Here is a 15,468-nt window from a genome sequence, read left to right as displayed (position 1 = left end):
TCCGATATGGATCGAGATGCTGATTTTAGATATCTCCTCGATCTTCTTCTCCCTTGGCTTGCTTTGATCTCGAGTGAGAGAAACACGTCTCTAAATTTGTTCCTTCGAGCCGGCGGAGGAAGGCTAGAGAAGCCCTGACTGAGGCTTCTGGAGAAATTAAAAACAAACACATGTCATTTACTCAATTGAAATAAGAAAAAATGACACGAGTGAGAGGAAGGGTGGAGACTGGAGAGTACAGGCGGAGTCATTGGGAATTACTGTATCTCGTCTTAATTATATTATAGGACGAGATTAATAGATTGTAAATAAGATTTTATAATTAAGACTGAAAATAATAAGAGAGTATTTAGATATCTCAATAATCACTTTTTAAAAGTATTTTTTCACAAATCCAAACAAATTCTTCCACATATTTACTTTGTATACCGTAAAAATACTTCTAAACTATGATTTTGATCTTACCGAAATACCCCTAAATAAAAATGGTGATTCTGGGTTGTTCAGGGAAAAAAACAAAGGGACTCGGGACTGGGCAAGTGTGGTGAGATCGTGAGCAGAGATGGGGAGGATGCAAGAGAGAGAAATTAAGGGGTGAGTCGCGCTGTTAATGATGTGTTTTAAAAATACAGATGGCACATGTTCACTGGAAAACTGGACGTTTTGTATATAAATAATTGGATGTAAGTTTTCTTCTTTAATATAATACTCTGTCTATTCTTAATATAAAAGATACTTAAATTAATTTGGATAGATAAAAAAAACCAAATAAATTAGTTAATTATAATAAATAACATGATATTTCTAAAGTATCCCTCCTTATATTTTTTTAAGTTCTTATATAAACTTCAAATAATTAATTTAGAATAATAAATAATTGGTCAAAAACAATAAATAAGTTAGAAATATAGTTTTGTTTTCAAATGTATCTTTGTAATAAGCGAGAAAAAAGAGAAAAGGGAGTGTATAGGAAAATATGATAAGATAGTATGACAAGAGAGAGAAAATAAATAATTAAAGAGAAGATTAAAAAAAAACATTGAATATTCAGACAAATTTGAAATTAAAACTTATAAAATGAACCACGTCTCTATTCAAATAAAACCGGAGAGAGTATAAATTAAGTAAATTAATGTGGGCAAAAATGACAAATACCAGAGACAAGAAATTAATGTCTTAAAATTAAATCTAACCCCACCTAGTACACATATTAGAAAAGGATAGAGTAATAATAAAGTTATTTTCATTGTTAATTCTCTTGTCCCGCCAAAAAACCAACTCCTCACTCAAATGATGAAAAGGCAAACAGATGACTTAAAGACATTGTTAATGAACTGTGTAATACAAATGATGTTACGTGAAGGACAGACAACACAAAGCATTGTAGGATGGTGACCTGAGCTTATGGACTATAGGCACACATTTTTATTTTTTATTTTTTTAACTTTCACTAAGAAGGCTTGGACTCAAGCTTTTTAAAAAGTACTCATTTAATCTTTAATATAAGAGTTAATTAGAGAGTTAATGTTAGTTCTACATATAAGACTTATTTTATATATTTATCAATTTTTTTTAAATTAACTCTATTGATATTTTTCTAACAATAATCAAGTAAGAGAGGGAGGGAGGAAATTAAGAAAGATGTTTATGGTGTTTTTTTTTTAAAAAAATCATATTAACTAATTTAACTAACATCTTTAATTTATTCAAATTAATTAACCAAGTTTTGTATTAAGTATCGGAGTATCATTAGTTTTGATTTTGAGGCTCGTTTAGTGCTTCAGAAAGAAAGTGATCTCCTTCATTGGATTTGTGCCTCTATGAAACAAACCAACAAACGTTCACACACACATATTTTTGCATTTATGTTCGAGTTTTGCTAACGAATGAAAGCAGCTGACATATACTCGTATTAAATAATTTTTTGAAGATAACACTTGGAGAATCCATTTTATGGATTAGATTTTCTTTTTTTTTCATAGGTCCAAGAAATTATGTGTTTCACTCTAAACAATTTCTTAAAAAAAAAAAAAGATTTAAAGGGTATGTTTGGTATGAAGGAAATGGAGGAAAAGAGAGGAGGGAAAATTTCTTGATGAGTTCATTTTAAAAAATTGAAAAAATAAGGTTATAAAATGTTGATAAAGAAAAAAAAAATGTAAAATAAGTCATTAAAATTAATCAGAAAGTTTTAACCCTGTTTTTTTTAATTTTTTAAAATGAGCTCATCAAAATTTTTTCTCTTTTCTTCTCCATTTCTCCCGTGCCAAACGGACCTAAAACTAATAAGCAATTTTATATCATCTGTCGGATTTATTTTTAATTTTTAATAGCTTAATGAAGCGACTCATTGTAAACTTTTAGATTAATATGATGGACAATATGTGGATGCTGCAACTGAGAGGATCCGGATTCCCCACCCCTTTACCTTCACATTTACCATCAAGTTATATTCCACAATTTTCATGCTAAGTTTATCATTCAAAACGTAAATTTAAACAGAGTCATAGTTTTCAATCTAATTTTGGTGATGCCAGCCTGCTTCTAAAACTTATTTTCATTTCTATTTTTTTTAATTTCATTATTGTTAAAATAGTTCCAGTAAATCAAACGTGGCCAATTTGTATAAATTATGGGCTATGGTTTGGAAATTTGTTTGAATTATAAGGACAGAAATATTAAAAGAGAATAACAGAAAAGAAGCTGGAAATTACAAATCCCAAATCAGGTTTGGTAATACAACTTTATTTGATATTGATAAATCTGAATTTGCAAATAACAAAAAAATTTTATTGATATTTCCTGTTTGGTATTTATAAAACTCCAGCATCTTTTTTTTTTGTTATGGTCTCAAATGTTAATTTTCCAAAAAAAAAAAAAGAAGTTCTAGGCGTACTCTGTTCACCGTCTTCCCAACCAAACGATGCCGTTTCGTCCCCTCTCTCTCTCTCTCTCTCTCGCGTTTCGTTTGAATTTTCAGTGGCTCGCTCGCCAAACTTCATCGGCAGTCGGCACAGTGCTTTTCTCTTCCGTCTTCAGGCTAACTGCTTGGCAAAGAGTAAGCCCTCTTCAGATCTCTTCTTTTAACGTTTCCCCCCCCTCACTGTCTTAGATCGAAGTGGTGAATGGTTTTAGGATCTTATACTGCTGTTTCTCTTCTCTTCTTCAAAGTCTGTTCTCCACTGTGATCTGAAATGCTTGTTTGGTTCTTCGGGAAGAAATGCAGCCCTGCTTTTGCCTTTTCTGTTTGGTCTTTAAACAATGTCAGGATCAACCACATTTCGGTGGTCCGCCATGTCTATCAAGCAATGTCGTGAACTCTATACTTCCTGGTGTTCCCTATTTTCTTGTGGTGCATTTCTTTTTAATGCATTGGCACGCATTTTTCAGCTGCCCATTAATGCCGATTCTCTCATTTCTTAGTTTTTTCGGGTAATTTAGGAGAAGTGTTAGTTGACGGCCAAAAATAAAGGAAAGGTATTAGTGAAGGTTATTTGGTTTTATTATTGTGTGTTCTTTACTTATATGTGATTTTTCTTTCTTACGTTACTCTGCAATGCAGCTGATTTTGCTACAGTTCCATGGTTGTTTCATTAAGAACTAATGGAAACACATTATTTGTCTGCAATAAATTTCCTGAAGATATCTCAATACTCACGGGTCTTTCTTCACTAGAATGTTTCACTTTACCTGATTAGCGAGAAGTCTGAATTAGCTTCTGAATGTTTCGTGCTAAAATGGATAGAATGGATGAAGTTCTTAAATTGCTATCCTTATGCAAGCAGTCTATGTTCAAATGCAGGTTGATTCAATGTGAGATAGAACCTGCAAGCTTCACCATGAGCCGAGGATCTTCAGTGAAAAAACCTTTTCTGCCTCCTGCTACAGCACCACCTCCAAGATCCCTTGCAAACTCAGTGCAAAGGAGAAAGCAAAGTCCTCGAAACCCATTGCAGGATCTGAATCGCATTTCTGGTAGTAGCAATAGCAGTGATTCTTCCAACGTCTCTGCTGAAGCATCAAGAGGTTGCCTACGATTTTTCCTCTCCCACTCTTCTTCTTCTTCTTCAAAATCCCCTGCCTGCAGACCGAAATACCTCTCCCAAACTCCCAATTCAATCCACAATGTGCCTCCTTTGAGAAAGCCTAAAGCTAAAGAGAACCTTACAAAAGGTAATAGCGGGGAGCACACTAAAAACCTTGCATCAGAGAAGGCTCGGAAAGTTAAGAAGAATCCCCCATGCCTATACCAGTGGCAATCTGGGAAGAAATCCGATTCTAAAACTGGCCAAAAATCCATGTCCTCTTCTGTTCTGAATAACCATTGCAATTTTCTTCCTCGACTGCCATCTGGATTTGGAGAGTCAATGCTGCAGGAAGAGAGACTCAAGAGGATAAATGACAATGACCATAAGTGTTCCCAGCTCAAATCTTGTCATAATGAAGCAACTTTGACTCCTCTGAGTAAAAGGGTGTCTGAGTCAGATTTGGATATTGTACGTGATGATGGGGATGTTAAAGAGAACTCAAACACAAGCCCTAGTAAAACACCTCCAATTCAAATTTCTGTTTCCCCTGAGATACAATGTGGTTCTTCTTTGGTTTCAGCTACTACACCAGCTTGTTATGGTGCTGGCTATATAGTTTCTGGTGTCACTGACAAAAGAAAATGCAGGCCTCGGGGTATTCTTATTGTGGGAGAGGACAACCCTCACTTAAATTATGGGACTGCTGATAGTTTTGATGATGGTAATGGGAATGAAATAATGAGCACCGCCAACCATGTCAGCACCTCTTTGTTGCCCCTGCCAAGTGAAGCTTCGATGTATTGGGTTTGTTCACCTCATAACAATGAGGATAAAGATGCCACGAAGACATCTGAAAATGGAGCAAGTCAAGTTCAGGTACTAGCTGAGTCCACCACTCTTGGTTCCATTTCTCCACCATCATCCAGCCACAGAGCTTCTTTGGGCATAATTGATAGCATTGATTTGTCTAGTGCTGATTACTGTATCAGAAGAAAAGCATCTAGCTCAATTTCTCCTAGCGGGCTCCCTGAATTTCAAGGATTTTCAGATTCACTATTATCACCTTCTTATTTACCCATATTCTTTTCTCCCAATTCAACGTCTAGCTGCAAGGCAGGTGGCTCAGGAAAGGGCAAAACTTTTCAACACAATCGTATTGAAGAGAACTCTCCATACTCACTCAATTCATTGAGTAGTGGAAATGTTATTCAAACTCCACAGTCAGACTTCAGTTCAGATATCCATGTTGGCATGCCACGGGTTCATGGAGACTATCTGAAGAAAAGCAATTCTAAGCTTGACCTTGATTCTATAGGTGAAGCCATTCCATCAGCAAGCTTCATGTCTGTGCCATTGGGGGATTCTATTAATTCAAGTTTCCAATTTGATTGTTCAGCTCTGCCTTCTGATTCAATCGATCTCTGTAAACTTCCGAAATTTTTGGATGATCAGGTTCCTTGGTTATCGAGTTCTACAATTGACACAGCATCACAGTCTCAAATGAGGATATCATGGAGGGAAGGGTTAATGAGCCAACTTTATGAGATGGATGACTTTGATTGTTGCAAATGCTTGTCAGATGAGGAAGACCTTGCTAATGATTGCAACAGCAACGATTTACCCATCCATTATGTTCCTAAAGTCAATGACAAAGTAGACTTTGATAAAAAGTTGGATAGTGATGTCAAAATCACTGAAACTGATGATAAACCGCTGAGAATTGAGGGATTGGGCAAAGAAATATTTCCAGGTCTGCTATCTTGTTCGGAGGCTGAGTCTATAAGCACTGATGGAACTGGTCTGGTTGCTTCAAGAGATGATTCAGATTGGATGTTATGCTACAAGAATACATTATTTGAAGATTAAGATTAAACTTTGTCGTCCGTTCATTCCCGTGAGAGCTAGACTAACATGCTAAAAGTTGGTCTTTAGGAGTTGACCTCTGCCTGTACTCATAAAAGTTGTGTTTGACTTTCCACTGGTATTTTAGATCTCTAGTGTTGAATGTAATGTATTACCTCCGGTTATTAATATAAAAATTAGTTTGATATTTAATTGGGTTCTAAATATAAAACCCCAATTCAAGTTATTTCTCATATTTATTCATTTTTTTGTAGGATAATTTTTGTAATAGTTGCATACTTGCATATGTTAAATGTTTTATTAAATGAAAGTTCTAATTAATATACATGATTCGCAAGTATATCTTAGGAAAGATAACAACTATTACTTTCGGTTTTAATTATAAGACTTTGTTTATAGATTACAAATAAGATCTTATAATTAAAACTGGAGGTAGTATGTAGTATAAATAACTAACTTAATTAATTTGTTTAATCTATTAAATTAGTCAACTAGTTTTTATATTAAAGACTAGAGGTAGTATTTACAATAAGGTTATCTCGAGTCTGATCATTGAAAGGGAGAATGTTAGAGTGGTAGTTGAGAAAATAAGGGCAAAACATTCAACAAAATATTCAACTTGCACTTGAATATGGGAGGCTTAGCTAAACAAAAAATTCATGCGAGACTTTGTTATCAACAGGAAGAATGACAATTTCCAAATTGCGTACCAAACATAAGCATTTTAAATTTCTTATAACACGATATGTGATATAATCTTATTTTATATTAAAGATCATAAAATTCCAATGAAATGCTGCAAGTCTGTTTGCCAATTTGGCAACACTCTGTTCCAGTTTCACCCAATATCTGATTTCTATGGTATAATGGACAGGATTCTTCCAGTTTGGCAAAACTCTGCAAGTCTGTTGAAGGCACAAATTCATGTCACAGATGCCGGGATGGGATGTATGTAAATTCTAATTCTAAAAGAAGAAAACTTGACCCAAAACTAGGGATTATTCAGTCACAAAAAGGGTCGAGGGAGCCGAGTTAAGCAAAAAGCCATTGAGTAAGAGGCGGCAAGGAAAATCTCAAACCAATAAAAAGGTCCCGTCAAGTATACCTCTTCGCTGTTCAGCCAGGAAGGCCAAATGCTTGCATGTGCAAAAGAAAAGGAATGTGGGACCTAAAAAAAGCAAAGAAAAGTAAATCAAAGAAGGGGGCATCTAGGAAGCCCAAGGAAACAACTTCTCATTCTAAGACAGCGGTAACTTCTGAGCGTAAGCAAAGAACTCATGTGGGTAACAGTTACTGGCTTAATGGTCTTAGGTTGTCCACAAAGCCAAGTGATGAACGAGTAATGCTGATTAAGGAGAAAAAAGCATCTTGGCCCCTCAGAAGGTTTTTCTAGCACCTTTGATCGACCTAAATGCCGTCTTTGTTGTGGAGATGGGTGCACATTGAATTATATTGCTTGTGAAATCTGTGGAGTGAAATGATAGAACATCCATGAAAGGTCGTATTATCATAATTACACCTGAATTTTATGATGACAAGCATTTACTGGTACTTAATGCCTTATCTTATGCTAGGTTTTTTGACAAAAAGAATATTTATTAGCGGTCAACTGTTTGTAATCTTTTCTTGGAATAATTTTCTTGTGAACAATTTTCACATCCTGGCTCTGTTAATGAATTAGAATGGCTAGCCGCTTGTAGTTGATTGGTATAACTAGTTAGACCAGTGGTATAAAATGATTATAAAAATGAATATTAACTACTTTTGAACCATAATTTTGGATGATTTGGTCTTTTCCTTCATTAATAATATGACTGAATTGTTTTGTTAGGATTCTTTAACCAAAAGAGGAAGTCACAAAGCCCAAAACATTGCTTGTGAAGGATTGATGTACAACTAGGACAGAATTTGACTTTGATCCAAATGATATTTCTTATTGCGTTTATATCTATATATATGTATACATTAAAAGTCTGTAAAATAATGTATTATGCCATGTGCTCCTCTCACTGAATATATTTTCCTGCTGCTAGTATCAATTCACGTGTGATGCTATACGATCACCTGCTAGTCACTAACCCTATCTTAGAAAATACTACTTCTGGTCCTTAAATATAAGAGATCGTTTAGATTCTATTTTAGTCCTAAATATAAGACCTTAATTCACTTTATTTTTCATATTTATTTATTTTTTTTCCTAAGGTAGTCCTTGTAATAATAGTATTCTAGCCAAATATACTTGATTAGCAAAGATATTTTAGGAAAGATAACACTTATTTATTACAAATAATTAACTTAACTAGTTTTCTTAATCTATTCAAATTAGTCAACTAGCTCTTATATTAAGGACTGAAGGTAGTATTTACAATAGAAGCAAAGATATTCCCATACTTCCCCTCAAGTTGGATGTTATGAGGTATGTAACCTGGATTTGGGAATATAGGGAAGGAGGAGAGAAAGAGAGGGAAAACAGAGGAGAAGAGAGAAAAACAGGGAGAAACAGCGAAAGAACTGAAGAACTGAGTCAAACTGAGTCAAACTGCCGTATTCATTCAAACGGTCATAGTCTACAAACGACTTGAATGGTTCTGTTTATAGAAGCGTTAATATCCCCTTCCAATGGCTAACTAAGTCCTGAATATATTTATATTATTGTTATGATTATATAACATTGGATCATAGTTATTGATCATAACCAACTTGCTTATGCATTCGTCAAAATTTTTTGTTGGAGGTCCCTTGATGAGAACATCATCAACTTGTTTCTTTGTTGGCACGTACATTAGGCACATTATTCCTTGATGAATGTTTGTCGACTCTGTCTTCTCTTTTACTGCATGTGGGGGCTCTATTCTTGCAATGCAATCAAGAACCCATCGAGGAAGCCATTGCTTTAAAAGTTTAACTTGTTAAAATCCCACCCTCACAAATGAGTTAGGAAATCAGCTACTTCCGCTGCTAAATCACCTGTAAAACACAGCTGATTAGGATAAATATACAAGGCCCAATGATTTTTAGCTTGATTGGCTTCCAAGCCTTTTTCTCATCTCATCTTCGATTGTGTGACTTGGCTGTTCCATACAGAAGTAAATATATTATGTGACATTGGATCAGACACTCTTTTCTCTTTTAAAGTCAAGTTACATATAATTACCAAACTGGAAAAACTCTATCCAGATCAATAGTTCTAACGGAGGCCTAAAACTAGACCTTTTTTTTTTTTTTTTAAATATCGTCATATAAGCACTCAACGTTTGTCATGTGAATGTGAATGTGTTTGTGTGTGTTCTCTATTGATTGTACATGATCTAATAGATGTCCTGTGGCAGTCCGCAAAGCTATCCACTCGATGATCATATATAGCAAGTTTGTATTAAATTCTTATATCTGACTTTATTGCAGGTTTGATGATTTGTATGGAAGGGATATACAATTGGACAGCAGACGTCATTTGCTTGCAGATACTTTTTCTTCTTGCAGGAGAATGTTGCTCCTTCATCAGTTTTATTCATATTTAAAAACAAAAAAAAGAAAAGGAAACAGAGAAAACTAACCAGTTTGATAGTCGATGTCACAAGAAGAGAAACGATTGGTCCATCAGAATATTGTGGTGCAGCATGCTACCATTTAGAGGGAAAGAAGAATAATGGCAAGGACAAATATGTTAGAGAGGCCGAAGAAAATTGCATTTGAGGAGGATAGCTTAGAGAGTTCATACATTAATTGCATTATTAATGATTGTTAATCTAATCCATGTGTATTAATTGTAGTTACATTCTTTCTCATGTAAGTCATATTGAATGGTTCCCTGGCTGTCCTTTATATTTAAACCCTTTGAAGAAATCAAATATATGATCATAGCATAGCTTACTTAGCAAAGAGGAATTATAGCTCTGCATGAATGTTTTTGCAAGGATAAAGTATGAATACTAATTCAAAGAACAAAACAATGAAGACTATAATTTGAAGTTCTGTCCAATAATGCATTTTGATAATTTAAGAGACTTGAGTCTTTCTAGGCTTTGTAAAAAGGAGATGTTATCTAATAGCCATTTATTTAAAAACAGGCGTCGTAGAATATTGTTTGCCACTGTCCACAGGAAGTACCCTTGACCATTGCAGAATTGATTGTTCATCAGAACTCTTTTCATTTTCAAGAACCAACACTATAAGCTTCATCGTACTTTCAAAAATATCATTGGTTACATATATAGGTGTCTCAAACTTCGTTGAGATGAACAGAAATTCAAGTTAGGGACACTCCAGCTTACGTGAAAGTCTGTCCATTTTATTGATCCATAAATATCTTTCATGTCCAGTAACCAATTTAATCTGTTTTTCAAGCTTAATCTCTTGCAGCAAAACAGTCTGCTTCTAATATAACCATTTCTCAACATCATTGACAACCCTTTGAATTATTTTAATTCAAGTTTATAAATTTATTTAACGTATATATAACTTAGTTAGTTAATTCATATCCAAGGTGAGATTTATTCGCACTCTTAGCTCACACCACCCACCTCCATCAATTTTTCCATAAGTGATTGAACAACCGAATTATTTGGATTCGATTCTCATAGAAACAATTTTGAGAAACATACAAACATTTCTATGAGCAAAGGATAGCTTGGGAAAATTTAGTACAAGTGGATAGCTCAAATAAGCTATCAACAGTATTACAGCGCACATATCCCACAACAAATAAATAGTCCAGTGATTATTAAAAACCTCTCAAACTTTATTTGGTCTTTCAAAATAAGCAAAGGAAGCATTATTAGAGATTTCTATTAGCAATGTTTTGCTCAAACTGGCTTCCTAGGACTGACCATTTATGATCAACCTGAAACAGTTGTTGCCAGGACTTTCTTTCATCTTCTGCCATCTCGGACTTCTCTTTCCTCACAGTCTCGAACTCTTTCTTAACTCTACTGTTTCTACAATATGTTTCCTCTTCTGCTCTTGCAGAGAAAATAATTCAGCCTCACAATCCTTTTTCACTTTCTCCAACCTAGAGATCTGCTCCTTCAGCCTAGCTTCGTTCTCTTGAGCTTCATCCATAAACTTCCGGGTCTCGGACATTTTGGAAACAAGAGCAGGGGCAACCTCCTTTCGTTGAGTTAGCTCCTCCTTGATCCTCTTATCTCTTTCTTCAAGCTCTGCAAATTTATTAACAGTAGCAAATGCTTGCTTGAAAGATGACAGAATGTTAGGCAACTCTTTGTGCATAGACTTTATTATAGCCATAACTTCATGGGATAGAGCTTCATCTTCCAAGGAAAGGCGAGACAAGAAGTTGAGAGCTGTTTGAAGGCGAAGACTATTGTCCTCTGATGTTGCTATGTCCTTAAGAGGCATCTTCAAGTAGTCTTCCAAGTCACTAAGGGCCTTTGCAACAAGCTCATCTTTAGCAGCAGCAGCAGCAGCAGTAGGAACAGATGATGATGTTGGTGTTTTACCACTATAATCATCCTCCATGGATTGAAGCATGTTGATGAGATCATCATCTTCCAAGTCTTTAAGATTTGTCACAGGAATCACCTTCCCATCCTCTTCAACATCTGATTTCCTTGTGTTGAACTTGATTTGACCATGAATCTAAGAATAAAAATTGGATTTGAAAAACAGCACACGAGTCCTAAGCTACGACAATATTTTCCATTATGCTAGGATAAAAGCTATATATACAAGTATCTTAACTTCTTTTCAATAAAAGCTATGCATATCTCTTGCTTGATTCTCATACTATTGCTAGCAATTGTGTAGCACAAAATCATAAATCATGACTATACATAACACTCAGAAAATTTGATAATTCCCACAAAAGGTATCATTATATTTGGACCTTGAAAAGCAGATAGCTTACATGTGGAAGCGTGTTTGCCGAAGAAGTGACTAAGATGTCAGGCAGCGAGCCTGCTAATTTTGAATGAGTTGAAGGGGTAGTTATCTCAGCATTCCGAGATGATGGAGAACCTTCAATGCTTCCTTTAACATCCTGTAGAGAAATAAATTAAAACCTGTTATATATCATCTCACATATGAGTCTAAGCTTCAACAACATTTTCCATTCTACTAAGATATAAGCTTTATATAGAAGTCTTTTTAACTCATTATCAAACCATGTTTCATTTAAAAAGCTATATACATATATTCCACTCGATTCCCATATCATTGCTGGCAATTTTATAGCCACATGATCATGAATCATGACTATATATAATACTCAATAGTTTTATAAGTGCCAACAAAAGATATCACGTTTGGGCCAAGAAAAGTATTAGAAAGCTTACAAGTGGAATTGTGTTTGTTGAAGAAATGGCTAGGGTTCCAGGGAGCAAGCTTGCTAATTTTGAATTAGTTGATGAGGTAGTTATCTTAGCATTCTCAGATGATAGGGAACCTTCAAAGCTTCGTTAACAACCTGTAGAGAGATAAATTATGATCTGTGAGTTTTACAGTATTTGAATGAGTTTGTAGAGAGTTGAATTTTATCCCCTACATTTTCCCTTGATACAGTTTCCTTTTGAGCACTCTGAACTTCTAGATCTCTAATAATCTGCATCACCCAAAAGAAGAAAAAAGGGAGAATAAGTTGCTCCATATATATGAATGATGTTTGCATTACTTTGATTTCATGAGGAATTTCATTTTTTGTAATTCCAATTTTTTCAAGTGATTGTTGTTGGTCCTTCAAATCCAATTGACTGGTTGATATCGTATTGACCAACTCCTTATATATAAAAATCAATGAACATATAGTCAAAATCAAATAGGTTAGTCTACTTATTTGCAAATACTCTTGTAGTCTGAGAGGCTTTTATGACACTTACAGTTTCATCATGAGGCGTTTTAGGCAGAGATATATCTATAGGATTACTTGTCAACGGCTTGCTAACTGATTGAGGAGGTAAAGATGAAGTTGGCATTACTGCAGGTATCTCTGAACCGGGCATTATTTGATTGATACTCTGGGACAGCATATCCAAAAATACGTAGTTAACTAATGTCACAAGCAGAAAAAAAGACAATATTAGTGCAAGATGTAATATAGTAAGATAGTGAGGTTGACCTTGGTTGAGCTTTCCGGTTCTGAATGAGCTAATGAAGTAGATATCTGAACATTTTCTGATATAGTACACTCTTCAGCTCCTTCAACATTCTACACCACATTAGAAGATAGTCAATATTGACTGAACCACTTGCTTAACATGTCTCGTTTTTGCGCACTTCCATCTTCTGACTCTTTCTTGTTTTGTATGAGTGAATAAATGCATTCTATATCATATATTATACATTATGATGTCTATCAAGCATGAGCAGGACCAAATCCAATAGATATAATGGATTTGCTGGGCATTCAAATAAGAGATGGAAGACATATGCGTACCTGTTTCAAGTTTGATGAAGTAATGGACGTCAATCCTTGGTCATTCCTCTGGTCTCCAATTTCTTGACAACCAATTTGTTGGGTGATTTCTCTATCAGAATCATTCGTGGATTTGATAATATCACTCAACCCTCCCATAATGTATCATACTCGAGAGGATTCCTATCATATCATTAATGCCAAATAAATTATTTAAAATAACAATTGTATGTAAATAAATTATATCCATTTGAAAAAAATTATTTGAAGTATATAAAATATTAATGTTCATTATTATATTCAAATATACAAAATACTTAATTTTAAGCACTTGAAGAATGTGGCATGCAGAAAATATTATTAAACTACATCCATATATTAAGTTTAGAAAGATACCGAGGAGTAAGAATTCATCACATATGGTTATATATCTTGTCGACAAAAAATGTGCAAGTAATATAAATGTGTGTATGTGTATATATATTGTAGTACCTCCAGATAGTTTGTCAAGCATTTCCTGAGGAGTAACAGAGGAAGAGAGATAGATAGTTTGGACATCGTTGCACAATAAGGTGCCTCAAAATTTGCAAAGCGGGGGATGGATTGACCGAAGTGAGTGAGGGAAGGTTCCGAAGGACAACATATTCTAATTCCAACAGGAGTGGCAGCCTCGTATGTGTGTGTTGTGTCATGCTGTTCATCTCCAAATACTTGCTAAGCACAGATGTATCTTCTATGTACAATACCTTTATATTTGGAATCAGTCGACATGCAAAGATCTTAGGGAATACGCATTTCAACTTATGGCAACGTTTGATGTAGATTGAAACAAGTCATGGGAAGAGAGGTTTCAGAGAAGTCGACACATTTTGATCATCTTCTTCAATGATTTCCTCCAACTCATTACAGTCTGTAATGTCAAGTTGCCTCAATTGTACGAGTTCTTTCAAGATGCATGAAGGGAATACTTCTTTCAAATTTCCACAATTGGATAGCTTTAACCACCGAAGATGTTGGAGGAGTAAAGAATTTTTGGGACCCCTCCATATATGCCTCAATTTGGGTAGATCATGCAAATGAAGGTCACCTAACCTCAAGTTTACTTGTTGTCTATTGATAGGAAGCTTTCCGACATCAAAAACAACTTCTACTTCATCAATATTATGAATAAATAGGTACTCTAAAGTTTCTCGTGGGGCCACAACCACCTTCAATAGGTCCTGTAGAAGTGAAAAAGAAATCACATTAAGCAATTAAAATTTGAAAAATTATTGTGTACTAGACAATTAACAATTATCATTGTGAAAAACTAGATAAATGCACGTGTTGTAATTATATAAAATAATATGGCCAGAGAAAGTTTCCCTCATGTACAATTGTGAATATATAGGATGATAATATATAGATTTAATATTTTTTACATTGATGATGATAGATTATACGAATGGTTTGATAATATTAGAAATAGAGAAATAGTACCTCAAAAGACCTTGATCGTCCTCCTGTCTCAATTCATCATACAATCACAAATGATTGATAGACTTGGCATATTAAACCGCGGACAATTTGTCAACCCCAGCGCTTCCAAAGAGGGCCATGTTGGATGATAATTTCTAGGACAATACTAATGATATTTTGCATGTTTCCAAGTTGAAGAATCTTCAGAGCAGAAAACTCAATTATTTGAGGCTATTCAGATTCAAGCCTTCATAAGGAGCTTGCCCAAACAAACTTCTCAATTCATCATTTCCATATACATGTAAATATTCCAAATGTGAAAGGCTCTTTGTGAAAGAGATAGGCATTAAGTATTCTAGTTGCTTGCAATTGCCTGTTTAAGTTCTTTCAATTTGGGAAATGCATTTTCGTAATTCTGATATTCACTTCCATCAACTATTCCTTCACATCTTCTGTCAGTATGTGCTCAAGTGAATCACAACTTTCTATACAAAGTCTCTCCAAGTTTGCAAAAAGGCCATGTGGAGGATGACCACTATGCAAAGTTTTCAAATGCTTCACCTTTGAAGAGTTAGATGAGTCAATTGGAGATGATTCTGACTTGACTTGAATTGGTTGCATGGCCTATCACGCATTCTATCCATCTGAATCATGAACAGCAAGACGAGTCAACTCATTCATACTTCCTTCTATTGTTTGACACAGGTCAGGAATGATATTTTTCCAACTTCTAGGGATTCCTCTCAAAGAAAG

At 34.8% G+C, this 15,468-nt stretch overlaps 3 protein-coding genes across 3 annotated transcripts; 1 reads left to right on the top strand and 2 right to left on the bottom strand.

The window, feature by feature from the left end:
- Positions 1-4,298: 4,298 nt before the first annotated feature.
- LOC114717762 (uncharacterized) lies at positions 4,299-5,894 on the top strand. Its single transcript, XM_028902956.1, has one exon. The coding sequence runs from the start codon at positions 4,299-4,301 to the stop codon at positions 5,892-5,894; it is 1,596 nt and encodes a 531-aa protein (XP_028758789.1).
- Positions 5,895-10,615: 4,721 nt separating this feature from the next.
- LOC114717790 (uncharacterized) lies at positions 10,616-11,775 on the bottom strand. Its single transcript, XM_028902982.1, has 2 exons — positions 11,755-11,775; positions 10,616-11,486 (listed from the first exon to the last, which is right to left on the bottom strand). Exon 2 carries the CDS (start codon positions 11,376-11,378, stop codon positions 10,791-10,793), a length of 588 nt encoding a protein of 195 aa, XP_028758815.1. The 5' UTR covers positions 11,379-11,486; positions 11,755-11,775; the 3' UTR covers positions 10,616-10,790.
- Positions 11,776-12,327: 552 nt separating this feature from the next.
- On the bottom strand, positions 12,328-13,416 carry LOC114717785 (uncharacterized). The gene is made up of 4 exons (XM_028902979.1): positions 13,279-13,416; positions 12,961-13,050; positions 12,722-12,859; positions 12,328-12,621 (listed from the first exon to the last, which is right to left on the bottom strand). Exons 1-4 carry the CDS (start codon positions 13,414-13,416, stop codon positions 12,328-12,330), a joined length of 660 nt encoding a protein of 219 aa, XP_028758812.1.
- Positions 13,417-15,468: the final 2,052 nt, after the last annotated feature.

The sequence above is a fragment of the Neltuma alba genome, unplaced genomic scaffold (assembly GCF_004799145.2).
Source record: "Neltuma alba isolate B1F8T4 unplaced genomic scaffold, ASM479914v2 tig00011775_pilon, whole genome shotgun sequence".
NCBI classification, from domain to species: Eukaryota; Viridiplantae; Streptophyta; class Magnoliopsida; order Fabales; family Fabaceae; genus Neltuma; species Neltuma alba.
Note: the sequence above shows the minus strand (reverse complement) of the source record. Positions and strands in the feature narration are given on the sequence as shown.